The following is a 19,916-nucleotide window of genomic DNA, read 5'->3' as shown; positions in this document are numbered from 1 at the left end:
AAAAGGGCACGGATTTGTTTCTGAAAAAGCCGTTTGTACAGAAGAGCATACTGAACATCGAGTGTTTCAGACAGTTCATTAAGAGTGTTCATATGGAATAGGCTGTGGCGATATGAATATGGGAAAACACAGAGTGTTTTTTCACATCAATCTCATTAGAGACTACATCTGTGGGACACCAACCATCTCTCTCCCTCTCATCGACCTCCTTCCTATGTGTGCCCCACTCTCACTTGCTCTGAGCCTCATATCATACATTTCACATTGAGCCATTTGCCAGTCTCGCTCGCACGCACACACACACACCCGCACCCACACAAATGCATGTTATGATGCCAAACAAGCTTCAAAGTTATGCAAGGCCCGCTTGCTGCAAAGGGATAATGAGATGAAAAAGCTGAAATAGTACAACCATTGTTTTACGGGTATGAACCGCCCTGTGATTGGTGCATTCCGATGCCTCGGTCACATGAAAATCCGCTGGCCCCTCCCCCACACCTCATCTATTGAGCCCCACAGTACTCTGTAGATGTGATGCATAAAACAGAACTAGACCACAGAAACCAGGATGGACTACCCGTAGCTTCCGGGAGCTATGCTACATACATACGCAAGAGATTTCCATACTACGGTCTTCCATACATTCAAGCACATTTATCACAGTCTACATTATCAGCATCACAATACAAGTTCACCGTTTCGTTAATATGCTCCGTTTCATCAAACTAATATTAAAGGTGCCAACCAAAACCAGATAACTCTGACAAGCTCAATTCCTCAACTGTTTATCACACTCTGTAATTTAGCTTCGTAATGTATGTGCTGATAGGTGCACCGCCCAAAATCAAAGTCCATCTGAGCACAACGCGTGTTGGATGTCATGTTGGATTTTAGGAGCCTTTAATAGTCTCTGAGGAGCAAAGTGTGCCATAAGAACGCCACATCCCTGTGTGTCTGCGGGCTTCTCTGTGGCCGCCCTGTGAACCTTACAGCAACCCGCTGGCTGTGTACATGTGCAGTGCAGTAACAGTTTAAGCACATGCATGCATGAACACACACAACACAGTGGTGTGTGTGTGTGTGTGTGTGTGTGTGTGTGTGTGTGTGTGTGTGTGTCGGCTGAACAGAGGGATCCTTTCTGTCAGTCAGGACAATGCTGGAAGGGATTCAAAGCCCTTTCTACTGTAGACATTTTGTCCCGCCTTTCCTTTGCTTTATCGCACTCACTTTGTTCAATATGTTCTGCAGGAAGGAGAGATTTTGCTCTGGTTATGTGCATCTAAATGTGCTTGTGCATGCATGCTGTCTGTGTTTATCATATTTGCGTGTGTGCATGCTTGTATGCATGTGACAGAGAGCAGCAGCGCAAGGGACAGTTGGCCTGGAGAAGAGTCAGTGTTCAAAGAAAATGTGCTGTAATTATGTTATTTTATTTTAACTTTGCTGTGAGGTAAAAGGAAAGGACTCATCACTGCTACACTCGGCACATCAGTGTACAAGCCTGGACTATAATTATGAAAACAAGGAATAAACAGATTCATATGTTGTAGAAGCCCAAAGGCTACAAGACGACGAGGAAAAAGACAAGGATATTGTAGTGATGCATCATGTGAAAGAAGTACAGAATGGGGCACTGTGTATGAACCAATCTGAAGATTACTGAAGAAAGCTGATGTCAAATACAATATATTGGACAATGTGTTGAATTACATTAATTTGCTGTATCGCATATAAAACACTGCCAGACAAGTAAATGGACTTGACCTGCATTCACATAGGGCTTTTCTAGTTAACTAGCTACTCAAGGCGCTTCACACTGCATTCAGTCACATTTAGCCATTCACACACACATTCATACACTGATGGCAGAGGAGCCGCCTGCACATCTATCTAACTCATTCATACACCGATGGCGCAGCATCGGGGGCAATTGGGGGTTTAGTATCTTGCCCAAGGACACTTTGGCATGCAGACTGGAGGAGCCAGGGTTTCGAACCGCCAATCATCTGATTGGACGGCGACTCGTGCTACCTCTGAGCCACAACCACCCCAACTACAACAAATCTGTCTTTCCTCAACACAAATAAACAGCTGTGACCCAAATGGACAAAGCATTTGCATTCAATTATTACAGGAAGTTAGGATCAACAATAATTTATATTTTCAAAACCCTAAATTGGTTCCATTCCTAATGAGGCATACATTTATGGGTTTTCAATTTAGAAGAAAGATTGTAGGTGCCAAGCTCTTGGATGTGAGCTAGTGGTAGGAATCTGTGCCAGCATGGCTAAACCACCTAAACATGGCTAATGAGGTAATCTTCCAGCCTTTTTTTTTTAATATTGAGGGAAGATTTACGAAGGTTTGACAGCAGAACATTAGATCACAGCTGGATGTGGCTTAGCACAGTGGGTGTGAGGCTGAAATAAATACGAGGTGATAGTGAAGTGTCTGGAGCTTGGAGTTTTCACTCATCTCGTTATTCTGGCAGTAAAACTGGTATAAATGTGTGTTTCTCTTGGATGCGTCTAACTTTGTCAAACATGTTGGATTATATACATTCTATAAGATTAAACTGGGGACTAGAGGAGATGCACTTACATCTGATTTAAATTATCTGCACTATAACATTTAAATTTTCAAATGTTCAGAAATTAGATGTAGCCTACTGTATATGCAGACTAGAAAGGAAAAGAACATCTTGCTGTTTGAATTTTGAGATTGGTTGTACTGAGATTTAAGCTTACACAGACATATAACCAATATCCATTGGACTGCAGTGACATTAAAAAAAACATGGGTGCAGAGTAGTTGTTGTCGAGGGTTAAGCCTTGTGGTGTGATCAACTACTAAGAAATGTGGCTCACAACTTAAACATCCTCTCGGCCAACAGCTAATATTGGCCACAGTACTTCTACTCAGCTAAGCACTCTCGGCTGGAAACAACACTGCTGTATTCAATAACCTATGTCTGGATTACCTTTGACCAATTTTGCCAACACTATTCAACCAATAACAGACATTGCCTAGTCTCTATTAATCAATAATCTACGTTAGTTAGGGTCCAATGGATGATTGTCTTTTTCAGCCAATTAAAAGTGTCATCTACTTTATTATACTTTATTATGCATAGAATACCTAAATAACAATAGTTTAGTTAGGTGTACCAATTTCTGTTATTTTGTCCACCCCATTTTATTTCAATGAGGGTGGGGTATTGTAAATAACATTGACACATCTCAGAAACATCTCATCTCACGTTATACAGTTCAACAGCAAAAAACAGCCTACAGCCTCCAAACTGATCACAAAGTTTTTTTCAACAGAAACAACATGATAACCTTCATTACGGGAGGATTTACTGAAGAACCGTTGTGTTTAATTGCATTAGTTTTAGCGAGGTGTTCCTAATAATCTGAGTGTACGCGTGGGTCTGTGAAATAAACGTGTTTCACAGACGCAAAAAGAAAACAGACCTGTACATCATTAAAGGTGCAAAGGTTTCACTTATTGGCTACGTCAGTGTGTAAGCACTGTCTGCTAACAGACCAAAGGTTTCTTTTTTACACCTTTTACTGGCAATATGTGGAACATATGTTGATTCTGATAAACAAACACCAACCAACACCAAACTTCACACTACAGGAAACCGTGTTGTGTATTTGTGTCCTCTCGAGAGAAACAACTGTGCATCATTGTATTTTGAAAAAAGTTATCATCCTTCAAAATGGAAGGGTCTGCAGCTGTGATCATAAGAAAACTAATGATGGCCAACAACTTCAGATCAGTGGGAGTCCTTCCATCTCTCTCACAAATCCCCTCTTAAATACAAAGCCTAAGCTTGCATCGGTCTGACATTCTCTCTGCGTCTCCTTCTCAAAATGCAGGAGAGAAAGAGGTCAGCAATGAGTTTTTCCTTTGTTTTTAAATTCAGTGCCGGAAGGAGAGAAAAGGGAGCAGAAGACAGAGGTGTAAGTTGACCTCTCTTATTATTGTTGATCGCAACACTATAAGAAAGAATGGTGATAAATTGTGAATAAGTGTGTGTGAGCAGTTATCAGCTTGACCTGGAAGGCTAACACTCCTACCAGATGCTTAGCTTTATGCTTTATCGCCTATGTTTTATGTTATTTTATGAAAGGTCAATTTAATTTTAGCATAAATGTATGCGTATAACACTGTGCAATCTATTGGTAAAATTTTGGAAGCCATTATTTTGGAGCTTTCAATTTATACTCTGAAACTAATTTACAGTGTGTTGATGCACGCTATGGCTAAATATTGCATGCTAGCCATGTGCAGAATTATGTTGTATGTGCATGAGACATTGCTGAAAATGCACCTTCAGTAGAGGAGGGTGGCTAAAGTGGGAAAATGTACTACCAGGTGCACACTCGTATCGTTCAATTTCTGTCCAAAATGACATATTGTTTATGGATCAGTGAATGAAATCCAAACATGAATTATGTTAGCTTCTATGCGCTATGTCTCTGCTGTTAACAGAGTTTAAAATTAAAACAGTAGTATTGCTCTTCTATGCGGTTCATGTTGTTGGTTGACATCTTCACCTTTCAGAGTGTCCTGCTCCGCCCTCATGATGTCAATCAGGGAGCTCTCCAGCGTGTTCATGTTGAAACTGTCAAATGACCTGGTGCGTTCCTAAACAGAGGAGAGAAAGAGAAGAAACACCGTTTAATTTTCTTTACCTGCTACAAAGACATGCCGATTTAAAAAACAGACCTGACAACTGCAATGGTTCATGGGAGCAACTGCAGCAAATTCATTTTTCTCTTCTTTTAAAGTAGCATTGCCTCAATTATCCCAAGCTGGCCAAAGAGCACACACAAGAGGAGGAGACAGGATTCATCTTCATTTACACAAGAAAATATACTGCGATTCTGACTGCTTCACACTCATAAAAAAAAAAAGGTTTAAATAGGGGGAGCAGCCAGACGCTTTCCCAGTTATCTATGAAGGGCTTTCACTTCTTTCTTGCTTTAGCTTGAGTGTTTCAAAGGAAAATGACATCTTGCCTAATTTGTGTCAATTCATATATCTTCTATCTTGCTTTGAATAAAGGCAATACTAGGACACTGTGAGGTGAGGATTTAAATGCAAGGAATCTAGAGGTGTAACGATTCATTCGATTAATCGATGAATCGATTGTCAGTCCTATAGATTCTACTAAATCGATCTGCTACAATAAATAAATAGAATGAATCGTTTTGGCTTCACCAATAATCGATATAAATGCATTTAATCGGATTAATTGTGATTCTTACTTATGATTAATGTTTTAATACGTTTAAGACACTCTCTCCCCTGCCAGCATGTAGTCTAAAAATGTTAAAAATAACGGAGCATATTTTAATTACATTTTTGTATTCAGCATAAAATATTATGCAGGTTTACTTTTTTATAGAATAAATACGTTATTTTTTCACCTTTCAGAACAATACAAATAGTCTCACTCGCATTATTGCATGTTTATTTACTGGATATAGAATTTTGGTTACAAGTTACTGAATCGAATTGTGGTTTACAGAATCGAATTGAATCGAATCGTTAAAAAAAAAAAAAAAAAGTCCTTGAATCGAATCGCCAACTACTGTATCGTTAATCGAATCGAAGTGAAGCCAAAGATTCACACCCCTAAAGGAATCTTATTTTTAAGATCCTGGTCTAATAAGTCAGTGACAAAACAAACTAGGAGTGAGCCCATAACATAACCGACTAACTGAGCCATAAATGCACTCGTTCAATGAGGCAGCATAATGGAAACCAACAGGAGAACGAGGCAGTAGAACGGGGCAGTAGAACGGGGCAGTAGAACGGGGCAGTAGAACGGGGCAGTAGAACGGGGCAGTAGAACGAGGCAGGACAACGAGGCAGGACAACGAGGCAGGACAACGAGGCAGTAGAACGAGGCAGTGCAACGAGGCAGGGCAACGAGGCAGGGCAACGAGGCAGTAGAACGAGGCAGTAGAACGGGGCAGTAGAACGAGGCAGGACAACGAGGCAGGACAACGAGGCAGTAGAATGAGGCAGTAGAACAGGGCAGGACAACGAGGCAGGACAACGAGGCAGGACAACGAGGCAGGGCAACGAGGCAGGGCAACGAGGCAGGGCAACGAGGCAGGACAACGAGGCAGGACAACGAGGCAGTAGAACGAGGCAGGGCAACGAGGCAGGGCAACGAGGCAGGGCAACGAGGCAGGGCAACGAGGCAGGGCAACGAGGCAGGACAACGAGGCAGGACAACGAGGCAGGACAACGAGGCAGTAGAACGAGGCAGGACAACGAGGCAGGACAACGAGGCAGTAGAACGAGGCAGGACAACGAGGTAGGACAACGAGGCAGGGCAACGAGGCAGGACAACGAGGCAGGGCAACGAGGCAGGGCAACGAGGCAGGGCAACGAGGCAGTAGAACGAGGCAGGACAACGAGGCAGGACAACGAGGCAGTAGAACGAGGCAGGACAACGAGGTAGGACAACGAGGCAGGGCAACGAGGCAGGACAACGAGGCAGGGCAACGAGGCAGGGCAACGAGGCAGGGCAACGAGGCAGGGCAACGAGGCAGGGCAACGAGGCAGTAGAACGAGGCAGGACAACGAGGCAGGACAACGAGGCAGGACAACGAGGCGGGACAACGAGGCAGGATCCAAGCCATTTCTCAAGTGACAGCTTTTGTCACCTACAAACAAGGGCATCCTTGGCATACCAACCATACTGGAAATGTTCATATGCACCCACAAATATGTGTATGTGTATACTCAAAATATGCAAGTATCGCAAGTATGTGCCCATAAAAACACTCATGCTCAAAGGGCCATGCTGATAAGGTTTCTGTTTTGACTCCACCTCAGCCAAACAAAATATGCGGCCTTTGACAACAACTTGTTAAAAAAATCTGATAAACAGTTTTGGCTTCCTTCCATCCGAAGCAACTGCAATTCAGGCAGACACTGCTGCTGAAGACCGACGTAGGAAATCCATATCCTCGTTGTAACATTTACAGTTGGTGGCGAATGTCCCCAAACATCATGTGAGTGGTTGTCTCATTTCTTCCTCTGTCTCTTCTCATTTTCCAGTCATCCACCAATGCATACTTAAAAGCAGAAATACCTTTTAAAAAAACGTTTTCTATCCTTATTTATGCGTCAGAGATCTCACACGGCACAAAGCCAATGACTCTTCTGGCTACAAGTTGTTGTTGAATAAACTGAACATCGTGACTAAAGTGTTCAGTCTTTTTTTTCCCCTCTACTGTCTGGTCACGAGTGAAATAAACTTTTTTTACTTGCTTCATCATATCCATTGTATCAACCACTTTATTTTAGAGCATAGCTATGAGAAAAAGATACTGAAATGCTTAAATAATATGAATTGTAGAAACCATAAAATCATCCATGCATTAGCATTTTATGTAAACACAGTAACGTACAGTATATGAGGTATTTGTAAAACACACACGAGCAATTTAACACCAGAGTAAAACTATTTTACACAGGAATTGGGAGGAGAAGCCTGCTGGACTATAAGGATACATGCTGGAAATATAGCAACACCAGAATAGATCTCCTGAGGTGATGCCACCAGATATAAGTGAAAAGATCTGCTTAGAGTTGATTGAGGCTGAACAGATCAATCAAAGTACTGTAAGGTTTTAGATGATGACGTACATGTATACGACTCACAGCATCTTGAAACCCAAACTTACTTTTTTTCTACCCTGTTTTCATAAACGTTATTAGTTGCATAGTTAAGAGAAATGTAACATTTGCAGAACAGCAACCATCGTTCTCCAGTTGGGAAATAATAAGCAGGTGTAGCAACAGTTTACATTGACATCTGATTGAGGTCTATTGTACAGCTGGCCTACCTGAAATACCATCTGTCTAAAGCTAGCATAATTACATAAACACATTACAGTAACAATATGAATAAAGCCTGAAAGCCTGTTAATTGCAGTGAGCTATGAGAAAAAGTCAAAAGAAAATCTACAATCCTGACAAAATAATATGTAAAATGTGCAGCTTTTTGTCAAAATCGCCTCTGCTGAAAAGTCTGAAAAACATTCTGACATCAGCACTGCGTGATCCGTTCTGCCCTCCATCTGACAGATAATAGGCGGGCCTTGCACAACAAGAATTACTCAACATGTCTGTCAACCTGTAAGTAATCTGTTTAGTCAATCACTCCTTCCATTCACCACTTTGTCTTCCCAACAAACACATACGCATAACCTCTCTATTATGTATCCAGCAACCAGGTCAGACCTTCACTACAACGTTAGACCAATGTCTGTGAGGAACGATCTGAAAGCAAAACCACCTTGGGAAGAAAAGCTCAAAACGTACATTGATACACCGTGAACTCCGCAGGGGTCAGATGCTAAAAGCTTTAGAAAAACAGACCTGCGTCAGAGATCCATAGGACCAAGGATTGGGGCAGGCAGGCAGCTCACTTTTTTATCTACTGTCTGCAGTTGCTCCCAAAATCTAATAACTACTTGTTCCTAACTCATCAGGCAAAGTGCGTGGTTGGATGTCTGGCACGCACTAGCTGATGAAACCGCCAACAATCCCGAGATGTAGCCAAAATGTTACCAGCATTGGTGGTGTAGATTTCCCAGACCGACTGAGGGAACATACCAACATAGGGATGACATGGTACGAGAACACACCCAGTGCACACTCTCCCTCAAAACAAATATCAACACAGGGATATAGGCCAGACTAGGTCTACTATTTTTCATATCCGCCTCAGTATCTCATGTGGACTTAAGCTATTGCTTTAGGGTCAAATAAAACAAACATTCAAAGACAAGAGAAGCAAAAACAGGTGAAAGACCGGTTACTGTGAGAAATATACAGCACTAGTGAGTTTATGTGAGGCAAGTACATAAACACATTACTCAAGACAAACACAGGTTGGTGTAGCAGCAAAGTGCAATATTGCTATGATCTGCTGCATATGTAGAGGTTACAGTATACTATGCTTTCATAGCTTAAAACAAATGGAATGCTTTCATTGGGTGTCATTATCCTTTATCGTTCCATCTCCTTGGTACAGTTATATTTCGGACGTATGGATATATGTATGGATGTATATATTTCGGATGTAGCACTGCAAGTAATCCTACTGCATTGTTTCCAGAGGATGGGAATTCATTTTGTGGCTGACATGGACTCAGTATGGCGGACATGAGGCCTGGCTGTTGCGCTGCGGTTGCTAAGCATTAGCCTGGAGAGGTGCAGAGGGTGATTAATCATCAGATTTGTGCATCCTTCTCTCTCAACAACTGGCCAGCTGACCAGCAAAGTACTCATCCCTGACAGATTGCAGGGCGTGCACAAATACACACACAAGCACAGTCATGGTAACTCGTCACATCCAGGTACACACACACACACACACACACATTAGCTGTAAGCAGACAATTTACTGTGCCGTTCACATCATATGTGTCTATGAAAGCTTACCCAAGCTAACCCAAGGCTAAAAGTATAAACACAGAGGACATGGCAGCGTGCACTATATTATTTGTGGGCAACAGGGAAATGTAACCCAGTCTATGTGGAAAAGCAGAAAAAATATAATAACCATGACCCAATCTAGTTAAAAATAAGAGATCAAAACGCCGAGACCCAAAAAAAAGCCGTCAATAAAAACCTGCATGATGGATCGATTTGCATTACACAGCATGGTAGAGTGCTTCTACCAGGCCCTGTACTGTTGAATAGATGACCCTTTACTGAACTGATCTAAAAGTATGGGGATTAAACAAGCAGTGAATGCATCATCAAATTTGAATTCATCACTTTGACTTGAGGCAGCCACATAAAATAAATCCTGTTTTGGCATTGTGGTAGGTGTGAACCCTGAACCGAGATTATTATTAGATTAAGTTACCGTGATAACAATCAAAATATTTGATCTTCAAGCATTTTAGTCAGTATACAGTACGTACATTAAGTTTGAATTAGTTTCTACCAATGAAGGTCAAGACCTACAATAGTGTTATCATAAACACAGCTCATCTGAAAGGCCTGACAAAACAGTACTGTGTTCATTTGGGAAAATGCAACTTAGGCAATGCTATCTGAACTCTGAGGAGAGCTAGAGCTGCCGTGATTGGTCAATCAACAGAAAATGAATCTGCAACCTTTTAATAAGAATAGATTTATCAATGTAGGTTTTTCCAAACAAAAATGCTCAATATTTGAAGGTTCCAGCTTCAGACGTGAAGATTTACTGTATTTCTTTATCCTCATATTATTTTGAGATGAACAGTCTTGGGTTTTCAACTCCTGCTCCGACAAAAAAAGTATTTGATGACATGAACTTTGGTGGCCATTTTTCTTCACTTTTGTTGTAATGCTATATAGACTAAACAATTCAACAATAAATAAATAAAATTATTTTTGGCAGATTAATAAAATGGACAGACAAATTGTTTTGCAATTTGTACAGTGCCACAGCTTGTTGCTGGCTTCACATGCCCCTAGTCGTCGCCAACAGCTGTGACACACATCAACAATACATGATGGTATTGGGCATCTGTAGAAAAAATGAAAGCTGCATTTGTTTATATATATAAACTAAAAGAAAAAAAGGTGAAATAATAAATTGGATCAGGAACGGTTTCTAGATTTCAACATCCACTTCACATTAATTTGTGGCAAGGCAGATTTTTTTTCCCTTCATTTTTTTCTGCATCTAATCATATTCCCGAGACAACTGGGAGAGAAGGGAAGCCAAAAGCAAAGAAGGGAAAGGGAAAATGGCAGATGAAAGAAAGGGGATGATGGAGAGAGGCAGAGCAAGCAGTGAAGTAAAGGCAAAGGCAGAAGAGAAGAAAGGAGGGCAGGAAAGGGAAGCAGGTTGAGCTCTTGATGCTTGTGATTATGTTTCTTCCTGGTCAAAGTATTTCAAAGGCTTGCTATGACATTAAATACCCCCCAACTGTCAAAAACAAGCTATTACCCAGTGTTGGCTGAATGGTGCGCATGCGTGCGTGCATAACTGTGCATTTGGTGGTGCCAAAAGGTGACCGAGGCAGGGGTTCCAGCAGTATTCACACTGCTTGGGGGATTGGACTCCTTTATTGTATGCAATGAGCTATGGCTACGCTAAAGACAATATTGCCTCTGCTTTGTCAAGACACTTGCGGAAGACATAGGGCAGGAACTAATTAGGGCTCATGGACAGACACACACACACACACACAGACACAGACACAGACACAGACACAGACACACACACACACACACACACACACACACACACACACACACACACACACACACACACACACACACAGCTTCAAAGTAAACCACATGATCTGGTCTTGATCATCGAAGTTTCATACCAATCATAGGGACTGACAATCGCTGCATGATTTCTGATACTTGCCTCAAGACATGTCATATTGATTGGATTGTCGTTCAAATAATCAAGGTTAAAAGGAGGCAGAATGCTTAGTTAAAATCATTCAAATTTACATTTACAAACATTAATTTTATTGATTTAATAGTTTGCATATGTGTTCTATCTAGCACCTTAATTAGAATAAAATATATTTGTTTGCGTTTGAATTAGAATTTGGTCAAATAAAACATTTTCATAGGGCCCCCCTGAACGTGAACTGACACTGCTAGCTGGTTTGTGTTAAAGTTGGAGGAGCTTCTTGACTAGATGCACTTGATGCAGCATGTTGCCAAGGACAAAATGCAAGGAGAGATCTCAATGTAGACTTGTACCCATTAGGGGAAGAGGATTAACATTAGTGACAAGATTTGAACTGTTATGGACCTTTATGCGCAAAATGCGCAGAGAAAAAGCTGTGCTCTGGCCATGGTGAGGTACCCCTCGTGGGAATGCAGTCATGTGATTGGCTGAAAACGAGGGAGGCATCTGATTGGCTACAGAGAGTTCCTTGTTGAAAAAAACGCATTTGTGAATCCAGCCACGTCAGGAGAGTCTCAAAAATCCACAAACAAATGCAAACAAGTTCACAAATGAAAAGCGTCTTTTAAATTCAAGTTTAACAGTTTGTATATAAATGTAACAACATACAAATACATTTTTGATGAAAATTGCAAATATTTTTTAATTCATATATTTATGGATTTATATTATATTTATTTAAAACAAAATGTACGGGGCGCACATTCGCTGATACAGGTCGAGTGTTGACTAGAAATATATGCAGAGACGGCGCTCCTTCAAAACAACATCAAGCCATGCGTGTGTAGTATTAGGATGCGATGACGTATGTACAACCGGCAATCGGGCCAAAGCCCGTTTGGGCTGGAGCAGTGTGAATGCAAAGCCGCGGCGGACCCCTGTGGGGGGCAATCGTGCCAAGGCACGCTACTGATCGCGCCCTTAGGCAGCCTATGTTAATAAAATAAGGATTGTTTTTTGATAAGCTGTGTTACTCTGAGTTAACCTATTTCTACCTGAATTTCTATGAACTATTAAGCTGTTGAGTAAACCTATAACTTATATTTTACTTGATAAAATAAGACATGCACTCATATGTCGTTGTAGTGTTTTACAGTATCTGTAGCTATTAATGTGATGCTCATCATTTTCCAGCCATATTTTTCCGGCCCCTAATTTTGGATAATTTCCATCAACCGGCACCTTAATAAGTCACTCTCTCCTTGTGATCTCGAATACACTCTGGTTGAACAAAAATGTTGAATGCAAATATAATAATTGTAGAATTGCAGACTGCTTGCTGTGCCACCTGACTTAATCCAACTGCACTAATACACCATCCCACGCGTCTGGTCTGTTGAGGGTTTTTTCGGTGGGTACCACCGGGCCTGAAAAAAATTCTAGGGTAAACACTGTTAGCTTCTGTCGCTGAGGTCAGAGGCCGGCATTATGTGCTGTCCGTTTATGTTGTCAAGGAGCTTTAATTAGAATTGTGTACTACACGATAAATGCAGTAATTTTCCTCTCTGTTCCTTGTAACGTAGCAGGGTATTTTTCTTTCAACTCTCATCTCAAATTTGTCCTAAAATTTCACCCTCCCTAATCTATTTTTTTGTGACGTCCTTAAGGTTGTGCCCTGCTGAAGGGGTACTTTAATAATGAACCTTCATATAACAGTACTGTATAAGGCTGAAGTATATCTAAGCAACACAAACAGTGAGGACCCAGGTAGCTTACTGAGACAATATCCTGTCCTGGCGTACTCGCCTTCAGGCCTTTGCAGGTCTTCATCTGTTCACAGGCCAAATTCACCGATCTGATTGAGCCCAGTACACCTGACACAGCAGCAGGCCTCTGACCTTGAATTTGTGAGGAATTATTGAGCAAGAGACTAGAGAATATTTGTTAGGATTTTCTCCAGGTGTTCTGGTTTCCTCCCACAATTCAAAGAGGTTAGGTAATTTGCAAGTCTAAAATTGCCAGTATGAATGCGAGTGTGAATGGTTGTCCGTCTCTGAATGACTGGCGACATGTCCGTGTCGTCTCTCCCCCGATGTCAGCTGGGACTGGATGGATGGATGGATGGATGGAAAGGAAAGCAAGACAGGCTTTCCTGACATTTAAAACCTACAGATTTCCGTCCTGGGGTTAGTAACTAGCTGGCCAGTTTATTAGCAATTAGCAGCAGTGTGCCTGGCCTGGAGCCCATCCAATATACTAAAGCTGTTATAATACATCAGTAGCCCTACCTGCTGCAGCAAGAGCCTCTGTGTACACCACTTTGGATGAAATATGGCATTGGCCGTGCTCTCAAATGGCATCTACACCTTTGCTCATATACACAGAAATTAATGTCATGGCCTAAAGCAGAAGATAATGCCAAACATTGTGGAAGTGGGCAGAAAGAGTGATCTTCACTTTAGCAGTTAGCTGTTGTAACACGCCTCACCCGTGACATATTGCTGCTTTAATGTGCGTTTATATCTACTGAATAGCATATAACTGCAAATGTTACAGAGCAGCTACTTTATGGAGGTCAACTATATGCTTTGTGTCTGCAGAGCCATGTTTTAAAATCTCATTGAATCCTAAAGTGTATACAAAAATGACATTATGATGAACTAACTTTGATTGTACAGAGGCAGAAAAAGAAAATGCAACTCATGCTTCATGTGTTGTGTCAGCGCTAAAATGGAGACAGTTGGAGAGGGCTTATAGTGAAATAGTGTGACAACAGTTCCTCATGGTCTCTGTTTAGTGCAGAGTAACAGGAGCTACTGTATTTCAATTACCAAACCCTGGGGTGTCTTGTGTAAGGCAACATGTGTCATCAGTCATCTGAACAGTGCATGATCTTTACAAGCCTTGACAAGAACCACTTTGAGTAGAGTTTTTTAAAAAGCAACGCAAAGCTTTTGGCTATTGCAATCAGCAAAGGCAATAGAAAAGAAAATCGTTCATCCAGTAATGGACTTAACTGAGGTGACGGAGCTATTCAGTAGCAAACTAGAAGCAAAAAATGCATATTCACACAAAACAAAATCAGCTTGACCATAAAATGGGAGTGAAAGAAAATGAAATGGCCGTATGACCTACAGATCTTAAAGACTGAACTACACTCGCATGCACAGACAGACACCGACGCAGAAACACGCCCACAAACACAGTGAGGCCATTCTGCGCCCATCCTCCATCTGCCCTTGCAGTATCAAGAGGGCAGAAGGACAATGCTACTTTGGCTGATCTGATTCAACCACAACGAAGAGCAACATGAAGTAATGCAAGCTTTAGCTTAAAGCCGACATGGGGACGCAACAGCAGGGAATTTCCACAGCTCAAAATGGATGCAGAACCACAATTCAGATCGAAAGAGAACTCGCTCACAAACCTAGATGCTAGTTGCATCTATAACCTTCATCTAACAGCATTTACAGTGGCTGGTACATTGTGAATTTTCCCTGAAATATACTGCTAATGCGAGTATATTTTATCACAATATGACTCCATAATATTAACAAGGATTAGGCCCTAATGACTTGGAAGAGGCCAGATATGAACCTGACCCCATGACTATCAACAGCAATAAGGGCGTTAGCTAATGGTAAGGTGCTGCTCAGAAGAAAGCTTGGTTACTTATTTAGCTAGAATACATGTCAGACATGTCAGGACAGCGTCCTTACCGTTTGACCTGTGGTGCACTGTGCATCATTAATTGCAAGTAGAGATAAGGCAACACCTGGAAAGGTCATGGCAAACATCACTGTTAATTAATGTGGTTGTTAGGAGGCATTTAGTTCATTCCTGAAGCACAAAGGATGGGCATGGTCAAGAAATGAAGTAGCTCCTCACCGGAAGGGATACAAACCTGGTATTTAACGGACCCCGGGGCTAAACTACTAAGGAGTGCACTTGATGAGCTCTGAAGTTATCGGTTCTTTTATCAGTACTTTTAAAACATTTTGTGTAATTTATTATAATGTATTATGATTTTATTATCTCCAACTGCACTTGTTACTGCAGACTGCAAACAAACTTTTACAAAAGTGATAAATCAATCTGTTTTACACAAGCACAGCACACTGGCTCGGTTAATAGCAAATTGTTACAAACAAGCTAAAACAAAAGCTGCCTGTTCATACTTGGCAAGATTGGCATCAGCAGAGGGAGGAGAACAGAGGACAGGATGGCTGATACAGACTGATGTACACTTCACTCAGGAATATTGCCATTCTAGAAACATCATTTAGGTAACATAATGAATTCAAATCCTGTCCTGAATGTATTCTTTATATCAATAAAGAACCAACCTGATGAGGAGTATCGATAAGAGTAGTAGTATCAATAAGAACCAGCCAGCCAACCAGTCACTCTTGGTCATATATACCCATGACGGTTCTGCTTGCACACTCTCGCTTTCCCCATTTCTTACTCCCTCTACCCATCTTTCTCTCTCCATCCATGATGCCTCCCCCACTTCACACACCCCCACTCCTCACTCCAACCCCCCAGCTCGTATACGTGGCACACACCACTGCAGTGACAGAGCCACATTAGTCATCAGGGACATACAGCTGTGGAAGTAGAGAGCCCAACAACTGAGTTCTAAGCTGACATGGTAACACATGCATCATATAAATCCATACCCACCCCCATGTGTAAAAATAACAACTATATGACATACTGTAATAAAATAAACAACTAAGATAAATTACACATTGATGGTTAAGCATTGAGACACACAAAACCAGGAACACACACAGTGCAAGTGCACACACACGTAGGTAGATAATCACAGAAGAAAAACTAGAATACTATGCCAGAATTATTGCTTAAATCATACAATGAGACTATCACAGGGAAACTGACCTGGAAGGGGAAGATGTTATCGCTGCGGCCAACACCATCATCCATCCAGGACTTGGGGTTGAAGCCTGCGGGACTGTTTCGAGGGTACTTCTGGGATGCCACATGGTTGTTAGGGAAGGTCTTCTTCAGTGGGGAGATAGAGTTGATGGGGGTCATACCGCCATTCAGCCCTCGGCGATAATCTCTGCCCTGAGACCCTCCCCAGCCACCACTACCACTACCATAACCTCCTCCGGGACTCCAGGAGGTGGAGGAGCCGGGGGAGGGAGAGGGGCTCTGGTAGCTGGCTGGACCCCAAGGGGACGGGGGTTTGTTCAGGCTGTTGGACAAATGCGGCAACTGGCTGAAAGCCGGATTCCTGTGCGGAAAGGGTGGTGGAGGGTGTGGAGAGGCCGGGGAGCGCCGATGCTGCTGGTGTTGGTTGTGGGGGTGTTGGAAGTGGGGGTGTGGTGGGGGAGCCGGATGGTGCTGCGACAAGGCCGCCGCTGGTCCGATCTGAGGGGAGAAGTTGCCACCAAACCCTGGACTGACATGGTGTGAGAAGTTCTGGAACAGCAGGGGCCCATTGTTGGCAGAGGCCGGGTTGAAGAAGCTGACGTCCTCATTGATGATGGTTGATGGTGCTGGCGGGATAGCAGCTGACCAGTTGTTGAAGCCAGTAAGTGATGATGAGGTGGTACTGGACTGGACTGTGCCAGTTCCCCCGAGACCAGACGTCTCCTGGTAATCGAAACCCGTCAAGACAGGAGACTCAAGACGCAACTGCTTCTCCTTCCCGTTACTTCCGTCAGATGTGCCGTTATCCGTCTTGGTTTCATCTGACCGTGCCTTTTCCAGTTCTGAAATGATCCCACCGCCACTCCCACCCTCCTGGTGAGTCCCAGGGGACAACTGCTGCTGCTTTTCTTGCGTTTCTTGCATTTCCTGTTGCTGCTGTGCTTTGGGCTTCTCCGGGCCCCCCAGGATTTCGTCTTGCACACTGTTGTGGGTGGCGGAGGCAGGAAAGAGCCAGGGAGAGCCTCCCGTGGTGCCATTCCCTGCAGCTGTGGTGCTGTTTATGAAAGCGGCAGGGCTCTGCGACACATTTTGGTGGTGGTGTGGGGGCTGCAGATGCGGGTGGATTCGGACCGGGAATGCAGACTTGTTGCCAGTGTTGTTTTGAACTAGGACTCCAAACCCGTAATCCCCCATTTGTTTTTTCCCCCCACACACAAATGCTATCCCGTGATCGTTTGTCCTATTGAGAGAAGAGCACACAGGATGGCATGCACTGAGTTAGCAGTCAGCCCCTCTCATTCCACTGTAGATCAAGGGATTTAGAAACAACTGGGTGATGGCCATATGCATATTCTAGTGACATAAAATATCTCTTTTTTCAGTGGGGTCCGTTTTACACCCTCAGATAATTCTTAGACATATGATTATCACACCGTCATGAATGAGCTCATTCTTGCACCGAACAATTGGTGACCCTTATTACTACTCTGTATGGTTTTAATACGCCAACCAGTTAACATTACATCTTTAGCTAATTATAACCCCGTGACGTTGCCAGCTTGTAAGTCTTCAGCTGAGCTGCTGGCAGCCACTAATATAGCTGGGAACACTGCTGTGTCGAGCCGACACAATCTCCATTTGGAGACGTTTTCTTATCGCATACCAACTGACAGAGAATGAGCTGGCCGTAGTGTAGCCTTAAAGAGACCACCGCTGTGCCAAATAGGATGAACGCTGATAATATTAACAATAAACCGTCCTAACGATCGGGGCGAAAACACTCGACCTTGTTTGACAGCTGTCACCAGTCTGTGGTCTCCAGACCTTCAAAATGTGTCACATACAAGCCATTCAATGAATAATGTCACGCGTTATCGCTCGTCATAATGTTTTTACACGTCAGGTAACAGCCGAGCGGTTTAAATAAACTAGACGTTAGCTGGCCGGCTAACATTTCCATCCGTTGCTAACGTTAGCTAGCTAGCTAGCTATCACCCGTTAGCATAAAGGCTAGCTAGCTGGACAGGCTGAGTACAGGCGAATAAAATGTCTTTTCACCTTATGATCACCACCTTCGACCTCGACGACGTCTTTGTCGAGATCCTTCCCTCGGCTTGAAAGCAAGGAGGTGTCCTTGAAAAAAAATTAGTGCGTCAGGCAAAGCTTTTCAGAGGCGATTTGATAGCTGACTAGTACAGTGCAGTCGGTCAGCTTTTTTTTCTCCCTTCGCCTGACGTGTCCTGCCTGCTCAATGACACAGCTCTCTATCTGCTGCCTCTAATCTGGACTGTATAATGGAAGAGCTTTGTTAACGTGGCAATGAGAGAAATATATACGGCCGCGGTTCTTTCACAAGCCGTATTCGATCGGTTTCATTGTTCGTATGATCTTCGGTATATTTCTTCCTCGCTAACTGTCTTTCCTACAGAGCCAGCCGAGTCCTGTGTGCTTCTTTGGCAGCCCCTCTCTCCTAGAAACCGACCGTGGCCGAATGACAGCGACTGTCAGCGAGAGATCAGCCGAGAGACACTTCCGCCTCTAGCACCGCCCTCTCCGCCGTGACCACGCCCGCCGAGAGCCACACCTCGGTATGTGATTGGCCAGAAGACCGGCAGCCTCGCCTAATGTCCACAGCATTTATAGGCCATGCACCAATAGTACATTCAAGCCATCCATAAGTACTGCCCACTGAGGTCAGATATGACTGGGGAAAAAAGGAAAAATCCTCCCAGCACGGGTCTGTGCTTTCAAGATGTAGCCGGTATCAGGTCGTGAGAAAACTGAGATACCCCCCCCCCACCCCCACTCAAAAGGATGGCAATGCCTCAGAAAATGAGCATCCTTGGCCCAAGCTTTCTCACACTCCTTCATTGTATATGTGGAATGAAACAGGAAGGTATGGTCATCATTTTAGTAGCTGTTTTAAATCCCTTTTCTTCCACAATTTTGCTTGTATATAAATATACTTTTGCCGATAATGTTAAATTCAGGTCATAGGTGAGATTATGTATTGGAGTGCATTATATGCAGAGGTGTTTCTGATATTCTGCCTCTCTCGTGTCAGTAAATGTGGTCCTCCAGATGATTATAAACATATTTAAATCTAAACATTTCTGACAATTTCAACAAAAAACTGGACAAATGAGCAAAGACATATGTTTTATTGGATTGTATTAAATTGTATAAAAGTAGGGTCCACATCGATATATGGTAAATGTATGTAATGTGTTTCTATGTTGTCTTAGCTTACCATAAAGACTGGAAACAGGGGGAGACAGTTAGCCTGCCTGTCCACTGTTTCACAGGGAGTCAAGTGCTGGACTACTTCTGCTGTCGTGATCAAACTCTCAGCAAGAAAGCAAATGTTGAACCGTACCTTTAAATAATCTATCCCTGAAGGACCTTACGCATTGCAACTATTCCCTCCATGCACAGTATTCTATCTGATATAATAGCTTTAGTCTTAATTTCTTCCAGTTTTTGCAGTTTCTGTACAGTATATCACACTGTGCTAAACAGTCCACAACCATGTCTGCTTTACTTGACTCTGCCAGATGTCTGGCCATCCAGCGCTTTTTCCCTCATTACCCGCCCACTCCAT

At 42.8% G+C, this 19,916-nt stretch overlaps 1 protein-coding gene across 2 annotated transcripts in view; it reads right to left on the bottom strand.

The window, feature by feature from the left end:
• Nucleotides 1-18,781, bottom strand: part of cpeb4b (cytoplasmic polyadenylation element binding protein 4b) — a 33,749-nt gene extending 14,968 nt beyond the window's left edge. Inside the window, exons 1-3 of one of the 2 annotated variants that reach the window (XM_084029835.1) lie at nt 18,374-18,781; nt 16,319-17,555; nt 4,569-4,659 (exon numbers count right to left, since the gene is read on the bottom strand). In XM_084029835.1, coding sequence (XP_083885961.1) covers nt 4,569-4,659; nt 16,319-17,509 — 1,282 coding nt within the window. In that variant the 5' untranslated portion in view covers nt 17,510-17,555; nt 18,374-18,781. The remainder of the gene's footprint in view (nt 1-4,568; nt 4,660-16,318; nt 17,556-18,373) is intronic. The other variant, XM_084029836.1, reaches the window with a different exon arrangement.
• Nucleotides 18,782-19,916: the final 1,135 nt, after the last annotated feature.

Source organism: Eutrigla gurnardus (assembly GCF_963514095.1).
Source record: "Eutrigla gurnardus genome assembly, chromosome: 15".
Taxonomy (NCBI): Eukaryota; Metazoa; Chordata; class Actinopteri; order Perciformes; family Triglidae; genus Eutrigla; species Eutrigla gurnardus.
This window is presented reverse-complemented; position numbering and strand designations above follow the sequence as displayed.